The sequence below is a fragment of the Labeo rohita genome, chromosome 8, assembly GCF_022985175.1.
Source record: "Labeo rohita strain BAU-BD-2019 chromosome 8, IGBB_LRoh.1.0, whole genome shotgun sequence".
In the NCBI taxonomy this organism is placed as follows: domain Eukaryota; kingdom Metazoa; phylum Chordata; class Actinopteri; order Cypriniformes; family Cyprinidae; genus Labeo; species Labeo rohita.
In genome coordinates, this window is record NC_066876.1 from 2,796,770 (window position 1) to 2,821,644 (window position 24,875).

The following is a 24,875-nucleotide window of genomic DNA, read 5'->3' on the forward strand; positions in this document are numbered from 1 at the left end:
CATCTTGTCTTTCTCTGCCTGGACTGTTTTTGTTCCGGTTCATGACAGTTAGTGTATGTCGAAAAACTCCCATCTCATGTTCTCCCTCAACTTCAAAATCGTCCTATATCGCTGTTTTACCTTTTTTGTTAAGGGTGTTTGATCTTCTTTGCATGTTCACTTTGCAAAGACTGTGTCGGTACTTCTGCAGTGATGTAGGATGATTTTGAAATGATTTTTGAAGTTGAGGGAGAAAATACAAAAATTAAAATTTTTTCAGCATACCTGAACTGTCTTGAGTCAGAATACACACAGTTCAGGGAGAGAAAGACAAGACGAGCGTTTGACATTAAAAAGTATTTAAAATGTATTTTTTAAAATGAAAATAACAGATCTTTTCGCTAGATAAGACCCTTCTTCCTCGGCTGGGATTGTTTACAGCCGCATCTGTGATCATTTGAAGCTGCATTTAAACTGAATTTTGGAAGTTCAAACTCGGGGCACCATATCAGTCCATTATATGGAGAAAAATGCTGAAATGTTTTCCTCAAAAAACACAATTTCTTTACGACTGAAGAAAGAAAGACATGAACATCTTGGATGACAAGGGGGTGAGTACATTATATGTGAATCTTTGTTTTGGAAGTGGACTTCTCCATTTTTAGAATTACACTAAAAGGACTTTTACTTGCTAAAAAAGCATGTAGTAGATACAATAGTGTGTACAATAGCTCCAGCAAAGTTTTAATCATGATGATAATAATTCAGAGGCCTCAGAAATTTGCAAACAAATTTTGGTTAAAAGGGTCATCGGATGCAAAGTTCACTTTTACATGCTGTTTGAACAGTAATGTGTGTTGGCAGTGTATGTACAAATCTACCCTATAATGATAAAAATCCATGCAGTGGTTTTTAATTAATCTGTAAAAATAATATCCCCTTTTTCAAATCGAGCCGTTCTCAGATGCCTGTCGTTGTGGCGTCACACCCACAGAGGACACTCCCACGATAGTTGATTGACATGAGCTCTTACCTCAGATCAGCTGTAACAGTCCGACCTCCATTGTTTTGATGCCGGAGCAGGGATGTAAGTTAGACAAGAATTGAGCGATTGAGGTGTTGTGTTGCTGGATGTAATAATGAACATAGTGGTCGTCATTTACTCACGACATCTGAGCTGCTGAAGATGCAGTAGATTACGTTTGTTTGTGAAGGGAATGCGCCTCCCGATCTACATAAATGTGTCTATGTTCACGCAAATCATTCATGATCCAGCTTCACTTACAGCAGAAGGGAGTATAAGGGTTTTTTTATGAATCTTTGCGATCGCCTTTCCTAATAACGTGCTAGTTAGCAAGTTTAGCGGCTAAATGTGGCTAAATGCGGCTAAAGTAAACAGGCTCGTCACTCCACAGAGAGAAGAGAGGGGCGGGGCGAGCAGAGCTCATTTGCATTTAAAGCAGCCTCGACCAGAATGAGATGAGTTTTGCAGAGCTGATTCTGACAAGGTAAAAAGGGTGTTGTTTTACACAACCATTGAGAATTTTTTAACCAAAGTATATGAGAGACTTTTCATTAAGACCCTAAAGAATCATATCAACTTGTGGAAAATGGGCATCCGATGACCCCTTTAACATCTGATCTTGAAACAAGCTGTTCGTCCTGCCTCTTGTATCTGTAGGACTCTTTAATGACCTCAGTTATAATTGCCTAACATCTTTGCAAGGGAAGTAACATGGGAAATCATGTTGAGTGTGGAGTGTTGAGTGTTGCCCATGACTCCACAAAACCTCTGAATGAGTCCTGTGGCTAACAGCAGACCACTGCAAACTAGGAGATGCTGTTTTGGAGATGCGCTGACCTAGTTATTGAGCCGTCACTTCTTGGCCTTTGTCAAAGTCACTCAGATCATTTTGTTTGTTGATTTTTCCAGGACATAAAATTCAAGAACTGACTGTTCACATGCTGCCTAATATATCCCATTCCCTGCCACTGTAACACATTATTCACTTGTCAGTGGTTTTAATGTTGTGGCTGATCAGTGTATTCTCTTTACAGACATGACTGTAAACCAATCCACCGCACCAGTTCAGTCATTAAGTCTGCGGATGACACCACTGTGGAGGGACTTAATCATAACAGAGACGCGTCTGCCTGAAGGAATGAGGTCTGTAAACTATCAGAATGTTTCTTTGTGAACAATCTGGCACTCAACACCTCCAAAACAAAGCAGCCGATCATCAGATTCTGGAAGAACAAAGAGGGACCTGCTCCTTTCTACTTCGGGAAGATAAAGTGGACCTGGATTGTTAACATAAACTCAATAGTAAAGGCAGCACAGAAGACTTCTGCTTCTTAAAAACATTAAGGACATTAAGGTCATGTTGCTGGTCAAAGACCAGCATCAACCAGCAAAGGACCAGCTTAAACCAGCACCAAAACATACCTAACCAGCATCCCAGCATCAGAACATGCCTACCAGCATATGCTGGTTTTTTCACCAGGGTAGGCTGCGTCCCAAATCACATATGGGTTCTTTTTGGAATAAGTAATTACTTTGCGACTGCAAAAAGAGTATGTTGTATATGTTGTATCTTCAAGTCAGACTTTTCAGAATAGGATGAGGACTAGAAATTGAACGCTCAAAACTTGCTGCCAGATTCTTGAAGATAACTCCTAGAAAGAGTGGTACAAGAGGATGTAATGCTGCTCCTTTTGGAGCAACGTATCTGTAAATAAAGCCTTTAAAAAAAAAAAAAAAAAAAAATGAAAATCTGTCTTCATGTATTTCGCAGCACTTCAGCATGTGAGTCTTATTAAGTGAGGGTCATTTTTTGGGGGGGATTTTTGACCCAAGCGAAGTCTCTGAGAACCTGACACCTTGTACTTCTGGAGACTCTAGAGTAGGTTGCAGTTCTGGAAAATGGTGGTGTGGTAGACTAAAGGGTTCCAGATGGTTTCACACCTAATTCTTCACAGGGTTCCTACACATTTTCCATTTTAAAATCCATACTTTTCCAGACTCAAATTTCCAAACCTCTCAGACGTTTTTTTTTTTTTTTTGTTTTACAAAAATTTTTTTAACATAAAGGGTTCATAAAGAATTATTTCATAAAATAATAGAGCATTACAGTTGGTAGAATCTGTAAATATTTGTCTTTTTTATTGAATATTTTTAATATAGATTTTTTTTTAAATATTCGTATTAAATATTTCAATACATAATTTTTTTTTTTCTCTGTGACAACATACAGAGCCCCTAAAATAACAAATAATAATAATAAAATAATAATAAAAACAAAATACAGACTTTTTACATGCACACAAGAAAAATGTTTGTACCCTTTTTTGCATGCTTGCGCATTACAATTTCTAGTTTTATATAACCTGTTTTCCTTTGTGCATCACTGCCATCTTACTATGAATAAAATGAGAGCATGCATGCACATGAATTAACAGAAATATGCTTGCTCAAAATTTGGCTTTTCTTATGGAAGTACCTCTAATATCAAGACCTAATGTACAATTTAACACATCCTCTGTGACGGTGGAGAAACCATGACATGAAATGGGCTGATGGCATAAAATTTACCAAGTTCAAGGGCCTGTAAAAGAAGGGTTTAAAATGTGGCTTTTGTTAGGGCAGTATGCCATATTGTAAGGCCTTAGGTCTCTTTAATGTATAGACTGAGGTGGCCAAGAAACCACAACTCAAGATGGGCTGATGGCACTATAGGTGGATCAGTATGCATAGTCCTATATGCTAAGTTGAACGGTTTCTTGTGTGCACACAAAAGTCTGTATAGTGAAAAGAAACACAAAATGCTTATAACCTGACATTTGCACAATGAAAAAGTGCATCTTGAATTAATTTGGTCGTATTTAACAATCACTAAACAGCTGCCATGAAATATTGCTTCTTGTACAATACATTTATTTTCATTAAATTCATACTTTTCTATTATAAAATCTACACAGGGTCAAAATTCTGGAAACACAAATACTCTGCTTTTTTTTTTTTTCCATACTTTTCCAGACCTGGAAAATACTTTGATAAAATTACATACCTTTCCATACTTTTCCAAACGCCATAGGAACCCTGTCTTCATCTTAATCCTTTTGCAGTTAACACATGTCTTTTGTTTTTCTGACCCGATGAGCATTTCGCTGTCCCATGGTCATGTCTTAACTTTGCAAATTCTAGTATTGCATCCTTCTCATGGGCATTTAATAACTTTTGACTTTTCAGTTTAAGCTATATGTCTTTTTTAGCTCATTTTATCTGTAAAAGGAAACCTGCTTAATAATTATGCACACCTTAAATGTAAGAGGTTTTTCCACTTCCAGCGTTCATAGAAAATTACATATCACTTACAAATGATTAAACACAAAATTACCAGTAGTTATTAAGACTGATGTGGTTTGGAATTGGTAAAATGTGCTTGGAACAAAAAATACGATCAGAATATGAAGCACTCCCCTTTCACTATCCATTCAATTCCTGGTGTATGAAATTCAACCCGACATTTCTTCCTCATTAAAGTACAATTTTGAGTCTGCATTATATCACAGAAGTAAATCAGATGGCTTATTTCTGTCTTAACTAAAGTGAAAAGTATATGCTACTTTGACTAAAACGGCATACACGAAAGATAAACGACCAACAAATTCATAAAAAATATGTTCCTTTAATAATACACACTTAAAATATGAACTGCAGGTAGTAGTGTGAGGTGTCCTTACGTGAGAGCCACATGACTGCGGCTACCAGTGACGCTGGAATTCATGTTGGACCGAAACACGACTGCATTCATAGAACTGAAAAAGCTTAAGTTAAATGAGCAGAGGGGGCGGTAAGAGCATTTCTGTACGTAGGTGTAGAAATCCAGTCTCTGTATTCTGATAAGCCACTAACTACAAATTTAAAAAATAAAGACACATTTGGCAACATAATCAGTGTTTTGAAGGGAGCCGGAAAAGAAACATTACCTAGATGTGGCACATAATCCAAAATTCATTTAATGAGGTTAATGAGCTACTGGGTTCTTCTCCGTTCTCGGACGTGTCCTTCCTGTTAAAAGTGTGCCGACATGCGCAAAATTACATGAGGTTTGGGGACAAGTCTGTTTCTGGCTGCTGCAAAGACACTCCTTCCAGAAAGAGTGCGAGAAAGCAAAGGCGGGTTTGGGGAACCGGTGAGGGCCGTATTCTGTCATTTCTGCAGAAGGAAGTAGAGGACGCTGGGAATGGAGAAGGCCCTCATCAGAGGTGCTGCTGGAGGAAGTACAGTAGCATGATCTCGTAGTGCTCTCCGGACTCAGGACAGCGGATGCTGTGTCTCTCATTGGGGTAGATCTACAGAGAGCGCAAATTAATTATGTGGTTGAGGGGGGGAAATATACTAACATTATAAGGTTATGTTTTTAACACTGTTTTCAAACCTGTAGCTGATATGGCTTTCCTGCACGGATGAGTTGAGAAACCAGGAAGTTGGTGTGGAAAAAGTGCACGTTTTCATCAAGGAACCCATGTAAAATAAGTAATCGGTTTGGCCTTGGAGGGAAAAAAAAGCAAAGAATAAACATAGTTAGCTCACAGTATTTCTAATAATGCATTCTGGGAAGTTATTTATATGGTTAGAATGGAGGAAACTGTATCATATTTAATAATGACATTTCTAAATTGTCTTTGGCTGAAAACCCTGTTGTACACAATCTACTACATGCTTTCTGTTATCTGACTTTTTTTTTGTTCGTTTAGCATTTTAAATGGCCTTTCAGTGTAATTCTAAAAATGTCCATTAGGTTGTGGTTCATAAGTCTTTTGTGCTGTGAAATCCTGGAGAAAATGTAAGGATAACTTTTAAATTGTTAGTAATATTTCCAGATGAACACTTACAGGACTGTTTAATCAAGTATCCATACATGCTTTAGAAAAGTCATGTTAAAGTTTAAGTATCAAATATGATGTTCAGACTTTTACATGCAATGTATTGCATTGCATTATGTTTTTCTCCCCACAATAAATACAAAGCTTTAAATATCATCTTACTAAGAGATATTATTAGGAGATATAGAGAACTGCATATTTTACATTTTATGCAAGTAGTTTTGTTATTAATATTTGATAAATTATTGGAATTTTTGGGCATAAAAATAATGCACATCAAATTGCCTCTGAGTAAAATTGAGGTATACTATATGAGCCATAAAAGCCAGATGTATCAAACATGATTTTCTCAACAAAATTGTTGAGAAAAAAAAAAAAAAAAAAAAAAAAAAAAAAAAAAAAAAGATTCAACTAACTGTTCCGATTAAAAAAAAAAAAAAAAAAAAAGTTTAGGTTTAGGTGACTATGTCAGGCTTTACAAGGTTAAATAAATTACTGGCAACTTTACATGCTATGTAGACTTTAAAATGAGGAGCAAAAGAAATAAACATGCTGACATTTTTATACTTGTTTGAAGTTTAAGTATTTATTTAAAACAGAAATCTTCTGTAACCTAAATGTCTTCATTGTGACTTTTGCACACTTGTTTGCTAAAAGTATTGATTTCTCAAAAATAAATTAATAAATCCCTCAACCATTTTGGAAAATGGCATATATACGGTCATTGCCAGCAAGCAACCACTTAGTATTCATCTAGAACAAACTAGTAGAGCCACTGTCTTTGTTTTTCCGGATGAATGCTAGGTGGTTGCTTACTGTTTGAAAGAGATGAAGTTGTATGCCAAGAACACATAATGACGGTGAATCAAGCATTTTATGTTCTCTGGCCTGAGCCACAGTAACTCACTCGTTGGGAAGTTTGTCGACGTGCAGGGCGACGGAGCCCGCCTCATACCCCTGCTGGTTATTTTCAGGCACATCCATGTAGCGTTCGGTGTAGCCAGTATCGTATGCCATCCACACCGTCACAGGAGCTCCTGCTATGGCCACCTGGAGCACAGAATGGCTAATTTGCTTAACACATGATGAGAACAAAACTACAGCTTCTGATTTTCGCAGTTTAAACATGTTTGCTGCTTATATTCAAAATACAACTGTCTCTTCTATGTTGGTAATTCCTACAGTATAAAAACAATCTTTGATTGACTGACATTACAATTTTAGCAAAGCATCAAAGTTCAGCAATTCAATCTCTGTTAAGGAGAATCTGAGATGCCACCTGCTGGTTAAAGTAGGTAAACATGCATGGGTGGGGTTGAGAGATCTCTCACAAAAACTCAAAATTGACAAGAATTTTTTATTTTTAGGTAAATTATTACTTTAAGAAGAAGACATGACTTTGGGGAGGCTGTAAATCTCACCTTGAAGATGTTTGGCCTGTGAATGAGGCCCATGAGAGACAGGAATCCACCATAAGACCAACCATGGATGGCAACTCGACTCATGTCTATGAACTTGTACTTCTCTGCTACATACTGAAGCCCCTCCACCTGATCTTCAATCTCAACCTGCCCCTGAGGTTGAGGAAGAAAGAATATTAATATAAACAAAAGAGTACCATACACCGCATTTAAGTCATTAAAGGAGTATTTCACTTCCATAACAAAAATGTACGAATAATATACTCAAACCCTTGTCATCCAAGATCTTCCTGTCTTTCTTTCTTCAGTCGTAAAGAAATTGTTTCTTGAGGAAAACACTTATTTTTGATTGTGAATACTGATTTTTCTCCATATAATGGACTTCATTGGTGCCCTCAAGTTTGAACTTTCAAAATGTAGTTTAAATGCAGCTTCAAAGGCTCTAAACGATCCCAGTCAGAAGGGTCTTAGCTAGCGAAATGTCATTTTTGAAACAAATTGACAATTTATACACATTTTAACCTCAAATGCTTGTCTTGACTCGTCTCTGCGTTTCTTTCTACATCGCTGTTTTATCTTTTTTTTTTTGTAAAGGGTGTTTGATCTTTGTATGTTCACTTTGTAAACACTGGGTCAGTACTTCTGGAGCAATATAGGACGATTTTGAATTCGGGGAAGAAAATGAGATGGGAGTTTTCGACATACCCTAACTGTACTGTCCGTATTGAACCGGAGTGTTCATCCAGACTTAGACAAGACGAGCGTTTGAGGTTAAAAAGTATATTTGCTTTAAAAATGGCCAGTCGTTTCGCTAGATAAGACCCTTCTTCCTCGGCTGGGATCCTTTAGAGCCTTTTGAAGTTGCATTTGAACTGCATTTTGCAAGTTTATACCCATTATATTGAGATAATTCCTGATTTTTTTTCTCAAACACTTTCTTATTGACTGAAGGAAGAAAGATACAAACATCTTGGATGACAAGGGGGTGAGTACATTATCTGTAAATGTTTGTTCTGGAAGTGAACTTCTCCTTTAAACCTGGTATGCTGCATTCAATGATCCTTAACTACAGCCATGCGAAATACTCAAGGCAGTTTGTTTCGTTTAACTAAGATTAATAAATGCTGTCAAATTAAATGCTGTCCCTAGTCATATTGCCATAACTAATGTTAACATATAGATCTTACTGTTAAATGTTTACGAAATTGTAAAATTGATTTACATCCACTTATGCAAACAGTAAGATAAAAGCCACTGAAGCAATGACATTAAATATAGTAGTCAACATTTGAAATGGATCAATAAAAGTTCAAAGTTGTCCTAAGACAAGAACAGGTACTCTTTTTGGTTTTAGGACAAATTTATAAAAGGTTTTAATCCACTTCAAATGTTGACTACTGTATATCATTAAAGCCCAAAAAAATCCTGATAAGAATGGCAGAAAATAGATTTATCAATTTTCTTCATTTTTTTTGCAAGCCAAAAATTAGATCAGACATTTCTGTAAAAATCCAGTTGTGTGTGTGTGGGGTTTTTTTTGTTTTTTTTTTAAATGCAGTTTTGTTGACTGATTATTGTGAACAGAGTCTCCGACACACACACCTGGCTAACAGCAAATGGTGTTTTAAAAAAAAAAAAAAAAAAAAAAAAAAAAGGCAGAATTTTGTAAAACATCACTATCAAAATCTAGTACACTGCCATTTAAATGTTTTTTTTTTTTTTTTCATTTACTCCTGTGATGGCAGTTGAATTTTCACTGTCACATGATTCTTCAAAAATCATTCTTATTATGCTGACATCCATTAGTTTTCTAACATACTTTTACTTTTAAAATAAGTTTAAAACAGTATTTATTTAAAATAGACGTCTTTTGTAACCTGTCTTAATTGTCACTTTTGATCAATTTAAAGCATACTTGCTTGATAAAAAAGTATTAATTTCTCAAAAATTCATAAATAAATAAAGCCCTTAAACGTTTAAAAAAATAGCATATATACAGTCAATGCCAGTAAGCAACCACCTAGTATTCATCTAGAACAAACTAGTAACTACTACCTTCGTTTTTCTGGATGAATGCTAGGTGGTTGCTTACTGGTTCAACACAAATCATAAAAAATTTTCCTTTAACAATAACTAGTCAATTTATAGTCAGCAAATTAAGCAGTAGTCTAGTGCCTATGTTATTATATAAACGGACTTTACATCACACCTAAGTGACCTTCAATAAGCAGTGATATGAATATGAGTTTGACAAAACAGGAAGCGTCTAATTCAGTCTGACTGAGAGTTACACGTGGGATCATGTGTCAGAGTCAGTATGAGCTGTCACTCAGTAATCATTTTAACACCTTAACATTTCACAACTGATCATTTGGGCAACTTAAATTGCAGCGTGATCATATTTGTGTCTATATAAAGCATTTATGCAACCTGTTTTTAACACACACTGGCTGACCTTTTAAAAGCAGGCGGTAATGTGTTAAATGTGAAACTGTTTATAATCTCAGGTTCAGACAGCACCACATACCAACAGATCATGGGCCATGTGATGCACACAGCTCAGAAAAATGCCAAGAGCTGGCCGAAATCACCAGGTCCAAACTGAGTGGCTGACTCTGTCTCATTTTAACTGATAAATGTACACTGCATAGGTGGTACAGAAGTGATTCTAATGTGGCATTAAGGTCTTCACACAAACTTGCACAATCTTTTTTTTTCCAGCAGGCACACAACAGCCTGAACTCAGCTGTGTAAAAACACATGTACAATGACCAATCCCCATTTATTTTGATTACATCAGTCAAACTGTGTCTACTGCTGTGCAAGCGTTCAGTTCTTTGGCAAAAATCTGCTGCAATGTTGACAAATGTCTGGTTACTTGAGAATAGATTGTCTGTTCTAGTTACCATTTTGTTTTTAAGGGCCCCCTCAAACTTGAGGCCTCTTTGGCAAGAGCCTCTTCCATCAATGACCACCACTGCATAACCCAGAGATGCCAACGTGTTCAGACGCAGATACTTCACACCCTTGTACGAGTTATTCACTAACTGCACCTAAAAAAAAAACAGGAGGAAAAAAAAAAAAAAAACGAGAAAACATGTTAAAAGTACAGACGCAGTAAAGAACCTATGAAACCAGTAAGATAAAAGCCAATGATGCAATGAAATGAAACTCTTCATTTAAGCTGAAAATTTTAGATATGGTAGGGAGAAAATTTGTAATTATCAACAGACGGGGTTATTGAAAATGCACATTCATTCTCTGCCAACAGGTGGCGCTTTCAGAACGGCAGAAATATAGTGGTTTTCCCGGTACCAACTGCACGCAGGGCACCTGACTTTGAAACTTGCAGCACTCATATTTATTCAATAAAAATCATAGCCTTTTAAAGTTTAATCATCACATTCAGCCATGTGGCAATTCTTGTCTTTCCATCCCCAAATTACAACCTCCTGAAACGTTCTTGTACCATTTAAGATGTTTTATAGTCTTAAATTTAATACAACTACATGTAAGACTTTTTAAGGACCTTCGGAAGCCCTGGTTTTGTCACCTTTGATTAGGCATGAACAGTGCACACACCTGACTAACAAAGCAAATGGGTGAATGAATGATGGCAGCTACTTTATGTAGCACAATAATGGGCATTTTTCAGAAATCGACAGCGACACTTTTCAGCCAAACCCACCTGCGGGCCGCCGTACACAAACAGGATTGTGGGGTGTTTTTTGCCTGGTTTCAGGTTGTGAGGTTTGTACAGCATTCCATAGAGGTGGAAACCGGAACTGGCAGGGAAGCTAAATATCTCAGGAGGGACATAATCAGCCGGGCAACCTGCACAGCACAAGCAAACATGTTTTTAGAGCATGTTATTTTTTCGCCCATCACTGCATGAGATCACCCTGAGCTCACGACCCTGCTCTCACCTGTAGCTTCCATCATGCTCGCCCAAAACTCCGGCTCTTTGTGCAGGGGGTCACTGTCAGAACCCGTCAGTTTGTAGACGTGAACGCACGGAGGCGTGCTCACGTTACTGTAGTGGCTAATGAACATGTCAAAGTTCTGCATTGAAAGAGAAGGAACAGATAGTCAGAGACTGTACACAGATCATGTAGATGTAACAGAATGCGGAAAAGAGATGACTGCATAGACCTGCCACGAAACACTACTTGATTTGCTTCAAGATGATATAAAGTAAAGCTTATTCAGCCTTTGGCCATTAGACTAAAAGGAGTAGTCCAATTCCAGAACAAAAATTTTAATATAATGTACTCACTTAATATTTTTGTGGGGGAAAAATGGCAAAAAAAGTTCATACAGAAACAGTTACTTTAAACTGTAATATTACTATACTTTTTTTTTTTTAACTATAGTTTTAATTTTTTCTTTTCTTTTTTTTTTTTGGTTAAAAAAATGTATCCTTCATGTAAAAAAAATAAAATAAATAAAAAGTATTATTAAATAGGAGTTTTCATCAAGTTATATTTTCAAGGAATTTTTTTGCAAGCAAAAAACTATGAAAATTTTTTGATAAAAAGCCATTAGCAATTTTTGTTGATTTGTTGTGAACAGGCATTAACAGGGTCTCACACAGACACACACACCTGGCTAACAGAGCAGCTGTGAGAGAAACCCGGCTTAGTAAGTCTGACAATTTCTCCAGGAGACTCATAGCTCACAACATAAAGATGGTGCTCAAGTGGAGTATCTTTTGTGCCTTGGAAATACACCAGTTTGGTTTCTTCATTAACCCAGATCTGCAAATGAAGATGAAGGCAAAAATATAAAGAACGGGAATAGAGGACATTTGCTTTTTGACTCATTGAATAAAACAGCAAACCTTTGAGCCGTGTCTGGCCAAGACTTCCCATTCTCCACTCGTTAAAGTCACCTCCTCCTCTACCTGGCATTTGAAATCATCTAAACAAAAAAATAAAATGTTCATACATGATCATACGCAAAATTTAGAATAATATCATACAACATAATTTGGGGAAAAAAAAAGACAGACACCTTAACTAATACTCTTTTTATGCCCAGCTAATATTTCTTATGTCCTCTACTGAGTTCGTAATCTACAAACATTATTAAGGATATCTTTTTTTCAGCTGGAGGTTAAACTGCTATCTAGCGGTTTTTAAACTACTAAACGAGACCTGTAAAAACTTTTTCTGAAATGAAATTATAGTGTAATATAGTGCATAAATATTCATTAGGTCATGTAGACAATCCCCCGGGATCTGTTGCTCAAAAAAAAAAAAAAAAAAAAGAAAAAAAAAAAAGTTTAATAAATATGCCATGTCAAAACAGTAGGACATACTAATTAATACATAACACATAATATTCTATACATAAACACATGGCTATTTGAAATTGCGAATTCGATTTTTTAAAAATATATTTAAATGTTCATGGACAATTGATCGGTTAAGCATTGTAAAATGTTTGTTAAATCCACTTATTACACTTATCCACTTATTAACTTCCACAATGAAGTTATGTCATTTAAAGTTTTTAATGCAGTGTTATCAATATATTTTTGTTCAATTTATTCAAGCTCAAGCGTCTGACCTTCTGCAGGACTGTATTCTCTGCTCCACTGCTGGCAGCCCGGCTGTAAGAAGCTGGTTATTCTGTACAAATGGCAGAAGCCCGTTTTTGATTCATTCACCCACAGGAAGGAGATCTTGTCATTAGTTGTTTGAATGAAGGGATAAAAGATATCATGGACCTATTGGGAATAAGAGTATTAGAGTAAGTATTAAAGCATAAAAGTATTATTTGTAAATTCCAGTTTACTGATCTTAAACTTTAAAAGGTATTGTAACAACTAAACAAATCATAAAACATTCCATTTAATTTAAGACATTCTTTCAGGTCTTAAGCATGTTATTAAATATCTTCCATACGTGTGCGAGATCTGCTGACAGCTCTGCGGTTCTTCTGTTTGCTTTGGTCAGTGAACGATATTAACTTTGCTCTGCTTTCTTCATACTCACATTGATCCAGATGTCAGTGACCTCCTCATAGATGATGAAGGGCTGGACTCCCTCAGGCATGGCTTCCACATGCTCGTCCCACTGCGGATCATCCACACTCACTGGTATGAAGAGCGCAGGCGGTAAAAGCACTAACTGCAGCTTCTGTTGACTGCGGTCTAGCAACACTGCCCAAGCACTGGAAAGAGACAAAATTAAGTATATAACAGTGTTATATAGTATCATAGAGACTTTCTTTCATTTTTAAATACGGCTATACAGTTTTTATTAATTTTTAGTATATTAAGTTACAAAGAATTGTTACCTTTGCAACTAGCTAAAATAAAATATGATTATTAAGTTTTTCTTTTATATACAAACTATATATATATATATATATATATTTTTTTTTTTATATTTCACTTTTCATGTTTATTTGAGTTAACAAAACTATTTATGACTGTTTTAGTTTTAGTTTCAGTTACCCATGTTAACCATTGTATATAAAACAACAAACTAATTAAACTGTCAACGTGCTCAACAGTGCAAACTAATAACTTTGCACATAAAAATGCATTGGTTACTAAATTTAGAACTATTGCTTAAACCTACCTAAAGCTATAGTATGGATTTTATTTTTTTTTCCTTTGAGAGCTTGATGGCCCCTGGTCACTAAACACTTTAGCTGTATAGAAACAGAACTCACTTTTTCTGTTTCACAGTATTCCTTTCATATGAAGATAGAAAGATTACACAAGAAAATACAAGAGAGTAAATTTTTTAAAAGCAAGTACTTGTGACTTACAATTTGCCATCTTTTGTCCATCCAGCTCTTGCGATGTACTCAACCCCAGGAAAGAGTGTGGTGAACGGGAGAACAAGCTCTTTGTTTTGTGCGCTAATAATCTACAAAAAGAATAAGAGATCATTGTAAAGTCTTTCTACCAGTCAAAACAAAAGAAAAAGTCTGGGTAGAGGCACCTACCTTGCCATGTTGGTCGGTCCGAATCTCTACTAATTTCAGGCTAATTTGAGGGTTCTTACTTCCTACAAGCATCAACAGGCATTCATCAGCATAACAATTAGCACACCTCCATTGACAAAATAATGCTAATATACAAAACGATGAAAAGATTGAACTCTATTCTTAAGGACAGACTTGCGAGTTGTGTTTCCACATGTATTCATGCCATAATTTCTGGCTTCAGTTACACTTAATGATTCTGTTAAGGACTAAGTACTACAAAGGGAGTTGATTTCAGTCAGAGATGACTCAAAGATAATGACCTGCAGCCCAATAGGTAAGTCAAGAAGCTCTTTGATTAATTCAGTTAGTTGTTAGATTGATTCAACCTGATAACTGATTTAAGGTTTGTTTTGATTCAAGAGTCATTTGTTTACAAAATGCACTAGAATGGATCCGATGTACGTTTTTGTTTTTGTTTGTTTTTTCAACTGGCGAGGCCAATGCAATATAAAGATGGGCTGACTAGAACTGGTTTCTTTCACCTAACCAAATCTCATCACATCCAGTTCAGATTACAAGCAGTGTGGTGATTAATTTACGAAATGGAACTGACTCTTAATTCCCAACCAAATGTTTGTGTTGTTCTAAAAGTGTGTGTTTGTGATTACCGGTGCGAGGATATCTGTACACATCTGCCTTCCGCTCCTCCAAAGCTGGTGAGGGCACATGAATAATCTCTACTTCTGACTCGTCAACTTCCTCATACAGCAGCTGGAGCGTTCTGCCTCCGTCTGCGTCTGTAAGCAAACAAGAGTAGGTTGATAAGGGTATGCAGCAGGGGCCCAAACAATAAAGCCAGTTTAGCTGGCTAGCCAGGTAAGTTTTAGTTCAGTTTGCGCCAGCTTTGGTTTGGCTTTTAGCTGTGTTCATCGTTATTGTAACTCATGCTCCACTGCTAACCTGCTCAGGGGCGGGTTCTGTTCTGGTTTATAGAACTCAGAAATTTGACCAATCAGCTTCTATAACACACTCTGACACAAAGTCACTCCCCCAGTTTCCCAAATTAAAGAACACTACATAGTAAAACATATTTAAAGACAAAATCATCTTTTAAACTTCCGCATAACGATAAGCCAGCTCGCAAACTTCCGGTGAAGCTCATTTTATGTGCGCTATATATAGGTGGAGACTCTTGAGATTTCTCTTCTGCCTCGTTCTTATCAGAAACTGAGAAAAATAATTGCAACATCGTAAATATGTTGATAGCATGATAGCGGCATGAACGTTCAGTTTCATATTATTTAACAACATATAATGTAAATTCTGAGCCTGGTAATCCCAGGAGAGTACACAGACATGTAGTTGTACATTTACATGCTGACAGCCTAAACACTTACATAACTGTTTAGGCTAACGTTAGATAGCTAGCGGTGCTTCTCTTCAAGGACATGTTATTCTTGATAATCAATAACCTGCCTTCATAGTAATGAACTATGAACTAGTCATGTAATATTTTAAAGCCTTTATTTTTCAGCTCACTTTAAAGATTCACTTTTCATTCATGAAGACGACATGAACAAAATGTCTTTTCATGGAAAACAACTTTTTAAGATGAAGATGACATGAAATTACACTAATAATCAGAAGATGGCAGTAGAGGATCACTCATGGGCTGCAGCTACCATTTCAACTCCCTAGTTTTTTCAAGTCTTGCTTTTCAATTTATTATAAAATGACTAGTATAACACATTTTAGTACTTTTACCGCACTGAAGCATATTGAATATCAAGTGCAGAAAGTTATTAAAATAAATGAATAAATGAACTCAGACACAAACAGCCTATAAGGGTGAATTATTTAAATACTTATATATAGTTCAGTAGAAATTAAGTAAGTTAAATATTAATGGTATAACATTTCAAATTCATACTGATTATTTAATTATTTAGATTTAATTTAATAACTACATCTTTTAAGTTTTATCTTGAACTGTAGAAGCTATTAGATAGCCTATATTTAACCAGCACAAACTTGTTACTGGTGTAGTTTTGTTACTCTAAATTTAGTCTGAATTATTTAAAATTAAGCTTTATTTTTGACATCAGCTTGTTTCCTTCGGTTATTACGGTCAATCATATAAAATGACTCGCGCATATTTAGCAGATTTACTCATGTAATTTTCTTACGCTGGCATTTGTCATTCTTGAAATGGTATACATGGACGTTTGGTCCTCTTAGACAAATAAAATTTTTCTTCGAACTGTGAATGGATTATGTACAGAAAACGAGCAAAGAACACTTCTATTATGGGCCACTGCAGTTGACCGGAAATGACTGAGCTGGCTTGTCTAAAACAAGGAAGTAATCCGTGCATATGGTCAATTACACTGACTCTCTCAAGAAAAAAAGTTTCAAAGCATGTGATTAGCTGTTCATTACTGATGTCATAATTTCATGTGCACACACTCCATAAACTCAGGATCAAAGCCTAAGTTGAAAGAGAAAGCTGATCAGTGCCATGGTACCAAAAGCCAAAAAAAAAACCATTGGTTTAGTGTTTAACAAACCTTCAGGAGCAGCCGGAGACCACCAGTATCCTGTGAAGCGATCAAACTCTTCCTGAATCACAAAGGTTGCGACACCAGCAGACTTTGGGTCTTCCTTGACGTTATTCAATCCTAGACAAGGGTAGTAGAAATATCAGATTGTAGAAAAGTCTATTCAATGTAACCTGATGTGTTTTCTACATGGATCAAAGCTCAGAGAGGGGGAAAAATAAATTAATAATAATAATAATAATAATAATAATAATACTACATTACATTAAATGTTTTTTCCATGTGCAAAACCCACCTCCAGACTACTTATACACCAAATTTCACTACGTTTTATTCTGAAAAATCCCACCGTGAGTAGTAGTAATAGTGATAATGTTGATTTCCTTATCAAAAAGCACAGCCCCTCTCCAAACCATTTAAATAGACTCTGACTGTAAGTTAAGCCATTAACCATAAAGCCATATTTAATATTTATAAACACAAAGCTTCTAGGAATATTTCCAGCTTATTGTATGTGTCGCACCTGCTGCACACTGCTGATTTTCAGACTACAATGTTGATTTAACCCTCAGTTCTAAAGACATTAAAGTAATATTTGCCAAACATAAAAATCTGCCGTTAATTTTCTCACTCTCAGGCCATCAAAAACATAGGTGGCGTTTTTCTTCAGTAGAACAGTAAAAAATATAATAATAATAATAATAATAATAATAATAATAATAATAAGTTAAAATTTTTCCATGAACTTTTTATTTTTGGGTGAAACTATCCCTTTAAGTTTAAAATAAATCAGAATATACTCCTAAGCAGGGGTCACCAAACTTGTTCCTGGAGGGCCAGTGTCCCTGCAGAGTTTAGCTCCAACCCTAATCAAACACACCTGAACCAGCTAATAAAGGTCTTACTAGGTATACTTGAAACTTCCAGGCAGGTGTGTTGAGGAAAGTTGGAGGTAAACTCTGCAGGACACCGGCCCCGTTTAAGAACAAGTTTGGTGACCCCTGCTCTTAAGAGTCAACACTATAACTGCTTGTGTATACTAACAGATCAACAAACCTTTATGACAGAAAGTAAGCCTTCGCTCCTCTCCAGTTTCGATATTCGTCACCCACAGGTCGTTATTATTTATGAAGGCAATGAAACTGGGATCACCAGGCGAGATCTTGGGGTCCATGCGAATCCCTGAGCACTGAGTCTTTATTTCCACAGGCTTCATTGGGGCGGCCTGCTAAACATCACATGACTTTCAGGCATGGGAACACAGAGCTTTGTGCGCACACACACATTATGCAGAAATTTCTCAGAAATATTCAACTGAGCGAAGCAGGAAAAAACAGCTAGACTCACAATGAAGCCGTTATGGCCGCCATCACGGCAATAGAAAAGGCTGTTGCTTGCTTGGAAGAGGAAAAGGCCGCTTTGTGGGTGATAGTCGTAGGACGTGATGCCGAAGACTCCAAGACGCTTCCTCTCACGGAGAAGCTCCTCCTCACGGGAATATACACCATGATGTGGAGTCGCCTATAGGAAGACCACAAATTAATATAATTGACCTATTAATGTAATTAATATGTTAGGTAATTAACATGAAGGTAAGATACCTGAAAGTGATCTAACATCTGTTTCCATGATAACACCAGGAGGGCTTCCTTCCGTATTTTTTTGGGGATTTCAGAGTACAATAATGAGTTTTCTCTGCTCCCATAGGGCATTCCTATTTGAATATAAGGAAGAAGATATTACAGAAACTTGCTACAATTTGAACAAATGCAGAAAAACCTGACTCATACAAATCCTCTGACATTACAATAATTTCTTTCTCATTGAAAGAAATTCTTTAATTCAAAACTTTAAGTTGTTCACCATAATCTTATTATTGTAAGATAAGTTTCTTTAAAAAACAAAACAAACAAAAAAAAACTTTAAGCAGGTATCTATTAATCGAAAGAGACAGTAAACAAATTCATAATGTTACAAAAAGTTATATTTCAAATAAATGTGGTTCTTTGGAAGTTTCTATTAATCAAAGAACAAAAAATGCATCAGTTTCCACAAAAATATCAAGCAGCACAACTGCTTTCTACATTGATAAGAAATGAGAGTGATTTCTAATGGATCAAGTGAAACAAAATATATTAAAACCAAATATTTATTTTAAATTGTAATATTTCAGATTCAGAATATGCTGTTTTAACTGTATTGTTGATCAAATAATAAAGCCTTGGTGAATCCAAATACATATTAAAAATCTTGCAAAATCTCTGCATGGTAGTATATAATGTCATGGGGTGCGACCAGAAAGGCACATGGTCCAACCAACATGCAGAAACGGGAGGGGGACACAACAAAACAGTAAATGATCAAATTAAGATGCCCTCTGCATACCTTCATGTCTAGAGTAATACATCAGATCATTTGACTATGTCAAGCAATGATTGGTTGACGTTTTGAAATGTCATGTGGTCCGACGCACTTAAAACACTCTAAATTTCTAACAACTTGCCATGGATTTTGCATCATTAAAAACACTAGCTGTGTTTCCATCCACCTATTTTTTTTATGCGCACTTTGGAATATCGCTTAAAAAAAAAAAAAAAAAAAAAAAACACTCAATAGAAACGCAAAGATGAGCATCAATTCTGAAAATGCGCATAAAAAAAACGTATGCACACAACTGAGTAGGATAAACTTTTTATCCGATGTGCATAAACTACGATGGAAACACTTTTACCCAATAAACTCCTCAATGCACATTAAAAAAGAAATGTGACTTTGCATGATAGACCGGGATAACTTGACTAACCAGCAGACCCATCTCCTTGCACAGCATCACAAATTTTGTTTTGGTTATAATGAAACGCCTAAGCAAAGTCTATTATCAAAGTATTTCTGTATAATTGTCCTAAACGACTGCATTCCCAAACAGCAGTCATCCGCCTTCGAAAGCAGTGACTGCATTTCTATATTTACTGCTTGCTACATGGCACCGGCCCCACCCTTATTTTGATTTTTTTTTAATAGTAATAAAAATCACTTTGTTCAGTTAGAGAACAGATAGTACAATTAAAAAACTAAACGCGGCTGCTCAGGGCAGTGTGCCGAACAACAGTTGCCGTGGCAGGAGTCCGATTTCATTTATCATGTGAGGAGAGTGAGTCGAGTAAGGTGAGAAAGGCAAGATGTTGCTGAAAGATTTAGGTTCGAAAAGAATTACAGAAGCACCTGTTTTAAAAAGATTTTGGACTTTAAAAAGGCCTGTTGGCTGTTGCCATTTATCTAAAAGATTTTGGAAGAACATTGGAAGAACATTTGATTCTTATTTATTTGGTTCCACCGTGTTTGCTGATTTTCAGTATTTTTTTTTTTTAATTAAACTTTGTGAAAGTTATTTAACAGTTATTTTACATTAGGCCTATACCATGGTGTATTTTATTAGTTTTGTTAATAAATTAATCATTCTATGTTTAATGTGAGTTTGTCCTTGACGTTGAATTGCCGCCAATTCGAAAGTGAAAGTAAACTGCACACGGGCATTTACAAGCTATTTAAAAGTGAAGAAACACGTGAAAAAAGGGGGGAAACTCTAATGAACTACCACTAATCTCTCCCCTGTTGCGTTGTCATACGTTGGTTAACCAGTGGGAAAATTTCCTCACTGTCATATCCCTACTGCTCGCCATGAGGTCCAAGCAATTTATTATATATGAAAACTATTATTTTCAGTGGCTTCACCTAGTTTTCTTAGTGATATTTAGTGAAAGCTTATCAGGAAGTGACAATTTTGTTCTCTTTGTCTCGCTGAATGGAAACGGTGCTTTATGCGCAAATATTTTATGCGATGTTCCAGTTTTGCGCATAAGTTAAATTTGCATCTTTGGACGGAAACATAGCTACTGAACGTTGTCGTTATTATTTAAAAACGTACAGGCTTATAAAACACAATTAACTGGAAAATGAAGCAAGGAACTAATGCATTTGTTGATTCAAGAAGCTGCATTCTCATGGTTAACTGTTTTCACACTGAAGGGAAAAGGGTACCAAGGTAGTAGAGCCGGTGCGAGTGAGGGCCGGACTCATCATGCTTCTGAACGAACTGGAAGTCATGGGGTGCCTTGTTAATGATCATTCCCGAGTACTTCCGGCTGCCGTGAATGATGTCACGCAAGCCATCCCATGAGTGCTTCTCCACGAAAAACTGGGAGGGGACGTCATCCATTTCCACGACCTCTGTGCTGTCTGAGATGTCATCTACTGCGGTCATTCTGACAGCTGCAAAACTGGACACAGGAACTATTCATCAGCTTAACATACAAGAGTCGTTTGATCTTTAACAAATGGGATAATGTCACAAAAATGTTTCCATACCTTTTCCAACTACCTTCAGTGTCGTCTTCAAGTTTCACCCTTTTTCCTCTATACATTAACCAGCACACAACCCTCAACAAGATCTGGCAACCTGCAGGAAAAGGAAGAAAATTGTTGAAACATGCATTTGTCTTCGTTGGTGGCTTTTTTCAGGAAAAAGCTGATAAGCTACTTTGGTTAATCGCATATCGCAATTTGATTAAAACTACAGCCTTAATATAAGCAATTTTGCAGTTGATCTACAATCGATCAATCAATGGGCCCAATATGGTTTATTAACATGTTTTGTTACTGATTTCAAATTACATGACAACAATTGCAATTAGTAACAATAATGTGCAATAATCTATTAAACATTTTAAGTTACATCATAAAACCCTTTTTTTATTATTTATTCTATTTTTATTACAGTATTATTACAGTATTATTGACATTTCAAATATTTAAAAGGAGTTTTGATTAAACTAGATATGCAATGTAAATGAAAAACTCTGTAAACAAAACCTAAGCTGCTTTCTAAAAAAAATTTTTTTCCAAACATAACAAGAGTGAAGCCTTTTTGAATGAAAAAACCTAAATGATAGAGATTAAGAAAATCAAATTATAAACAATTTCATGCTACAGTATGAATAACGTGTAATCATGTAATGATTAAAAAAAGAAACTAATCTGACTGATCATTTTTTAAAACTACCAGTCAAAAGTTTTTGAACAGTTTTGAACAGTAAGATTTTTTTTTTTTTTAAGAAGTCTCTTCTGCTCACCAAGACTGCATTTTTTGATCCAAAGTACAGGAAAAAAACAGTACAATTTTAAAATATTTAATACTGTTTTCTATTTATATTTTAAAATGTATTTTATTCCTGTGATTTAAAAGCTGATGTTTTTAAAAGATAATGAATTTTTAGCATTACTACTCCAGTCACACGATCCTTCACAAATCATTCTAATATTGCAAATTGCTGCTCAAAAAATATTTAGTATAACAATGCAAACAGCCGAGTAGAATTTTTTTCAGTTTTTGGTGAAAAGAAAGTTCAGAAGAACAGCATTTATCTGAAACAGAAATGTTTTGTAACATTATCAATGTCTTTATCATCACTTTTGATCAATTTTTCTTGCTAAATAAAAGTATTAATTTAATTCATTAATAAATTAATTAAAATAAATAAATAAATAATACTTCAAGCTCCAAGCTTTTGAATGGTATAGTGTATAATGATACAAATGTTTTTTTTTTTTTTATGTAACAAACGTATAAAGCTTTTTATTTAAGATAAATGCTGATCTTTGGATCTTTCTACTCATCAAAAAGTCCTTAAAGAAATGTACTCAATGATTTTAAATATTGATGATATTGATTTCTGAAAGATCATGTGACACTGAAGACTGGAGTAATGATGCTAAAAATTCAGCTTTGATCACAGGGATAAATTATATTTTAAAATATATTTAAAAAGAAAGCAGTTATTTTAAATAGTAAAAATATGTCACAATATTACTGTGTTTGCTGTCTTTTGGATCAAATAAATGCAGGCTTGGTGCGCAAAAGAGACTTCTTTAAAACACATTAAAAATCTTACTGTTCAAAAACTTTGGACTGGTGTAGTGTAACACATAATCGCATTACAAGTCCGTGATTTTTGGAATTTGATTATAAAATACAGTGTACATTATCCGTTACTACCCAACCCTGTTTCCAATAAACTGCAGAAATGAGTGTAGGTCGGTCAGTGTGTGCTTTCCAGTCAGAGGGCCTCTAAGTGTTCAGAACTAACATGAAGCGCTAACATGAGGAATGTTATTAATCTCAGCTCTGTGTGAGAGTGCGAGAAGCTGGTATGAATGATGTCACTGAGGAGGAAGTAGGACAGATGCTATAATTCCAAAAAGGTGATGCTGACAGTATTATTCCAGTTGGTGTCTAAATGTGGCTCACCTTTCTTTAACTGTTGATGTGGTAAACTGTACAAAGAGGTTGTGAAAGACGTATTAGTAAAAGCTATACTTGACCCACAACCTGTAAGCTAATGTCATTGTTCATTTTCCACGGTAATAGACTAGATAAAAGACATACAAATCTAAAGAGACTAAAAGTATACACTGTATAAGTTAGAAAGGGGGTGTAAACAATAAAAACTACATTTAAAAAAGTGGGTGGAGAATGCTACATAAATGTATGGTTTGGCCATTTAAAAATACAATATTTGACTGATACTAAACAAAAAGCTACACAATTAACATCAAAACAACATCTGTGGAAAGTGAAACTGAAATGTTCTGACTGATTTGAAGAGGTTGAAAGCAGTGAAACCTGCTTGCAAAGGACTAAATACACAATGTTTCCAACATGACTGTAAATCTCTCTTTTCAGTTAGAAATACAGTGTTGAACTACTATATTAGCACCAAAGGCAAATATTATTAACTGACTCGTTTGCTACGAGCATTTGTCAGGCTGATGTTTTTTTCATTCCGATTCAATTAAACGCTGCTGTTACAATTGCATTGAAAAGGCTGGATCCGCTTTGGACTTCACGTTCCTTACATGCAATTTAATTTGGGCCTCATATGTTTTCTGAACTTCTATTCGATAATACCAGGAGTTAAAAACGTTTCTTTGACTGTCAAAAATAATGCACGCCCTTATGACGACAAGTCATTCACACCTTCTTGCATTAGCTCCGTTTGCGCAGATAACCAGCCTCCACTACCGGCTAATACAAATTTACTGAGAAACGACGTGTTTTAAGCCGATCTGTATGTAATTTGTGTGAGTTATCATCTTATGTTTTAGATCGCTGGAGTCAGAATCAGCTGATAAAGGAATGACATGTTTGACCGCTTATTTGTGTGTGTGTGTGTGTGCTCTGTCAGTGCTAACAGTTAGCTTAGCCGCTATTGAACCTGGATGACGGGAAGTCAAGTCAATGACAACATTACACTCATTAGTTATAACTACATCATCTCTTATGAATCATGCTTTCTACATACCAGATCTCGCGTAAATTCAGCAGTTAATAACACTAGTATTGTTGTTATTAACACCAATAATAACATCAGGCGATATCATCATGCTAGCACATTATCTCTCTGGGTTTTCCAGCTCAATCGGCTGCGCTTTATGTTGTCAAACACTAAACCGCCTTCCTCAGCTCATCGTCACATTATAAGAGATGAGGATCAGTATGTGCGGGTGATTGTCAGAGATCATCAGCTGATTTCTTGTCTGCTCGGCCTCTGTTGACGGGCCGCTCACAGCAAACCGCATTGTTATGAACATTATGATTTTAATTCATGATCGCGCAACATCGCACGCTGGTACTTACAGGTAGACCCTCAAAGACAACTCTCATCTGTGACCTGTTGACTTCCTAAATGTATTTGCTGGTAAAAACACAGTCCATAAGCATGAGAACAGCACAAAGCGACAGTCATGAGTGCTGATGAAAACCAACCGAACATCATCAGCCACACCGGAAGCGCTGACGAACTCTTACTTCCGCTTTCCGTCTAGTCGCTTTCACTCCAAATATATATAAACAACTTAAAAAATATAAACTCTTTAAATTGTTTTAAACATACATATATAGTAAATCAAATTTTATGAATTACGTATTACACTTTTATTTTGTTATATTAAATGTATGTAACTCAAATACGTACAGTGTTAATATACAATATACAACCGAACTATTTATTAAACGTAATATATTTAA

The 24,875-nt window shown here is 35.7% G+C and overlaps 1 protein-coding gene across 3 annotated transcripts; it reads right to left on the reverse strand.

Annotated features, from left to right (window-relative positions):
* Positions 1-4,648: 4,648 nt before the first annotated feature.
* dpp9 (dipeptidyl-peptidase 9) lies at positions 4,649-24,654 on the reverse strand. Of its 3 annotated transcripts, none has more exons than XM_051117530.1 (21): positions 24,486-24,654; positions 21,158-21,248; positions 20,831-21,082; positions 18,394-18,506; positions 18,140-18,313; positions 17,849-18,020; positions 16,802-16,912; positions 14,903-15,031; positions 14,253-14,314; positions 14,073-14,173; positions 13,289-13,466; positions 12,861-13,020; positions 12,130-12,209; positions 11,894-12,046; positions 11,216-11,351; positions 10,978-11,123; positions 10,196-10,342; positions 7,290-7,442; positions 6,776-6,918; positions 5,421-5,532; positions 4,649-5,334 (listed from the first exon to the last, which is right to left on the reverse strand). In XM_051117530.1, the coding sequence occupies exons 3-21, from the start codon at positions 21,051-21,053 to the stop codon at positions 5,242-5,244; spliced, it is 2,586 nt and encodes an 861-aa protein (XP_050973487.1). In that variant the 5' UTR covers positions 21,054-21,082; positions 21,158-21,248; positions 24,486-24,654; the 3' UTR covers positions 4,649-5,241. The 3 variants fall into 3 exon arrangements, with proteins under 3 accessions (XP_050973487.1, XP_050973485.1, XP_050973484.1); XM_051117528.1 differs by having other exon boundaries at positions 17,849-18,017; positions 20,831-21,069; positions 24,486-24,653; XM_051117527.1 differs by having other exon boundaries at positions 20,831-21,069; positions 24,486-24,653.
* Between the last annotated feature and the right edge of the window lie 221 nt (positions 24,655-24,875).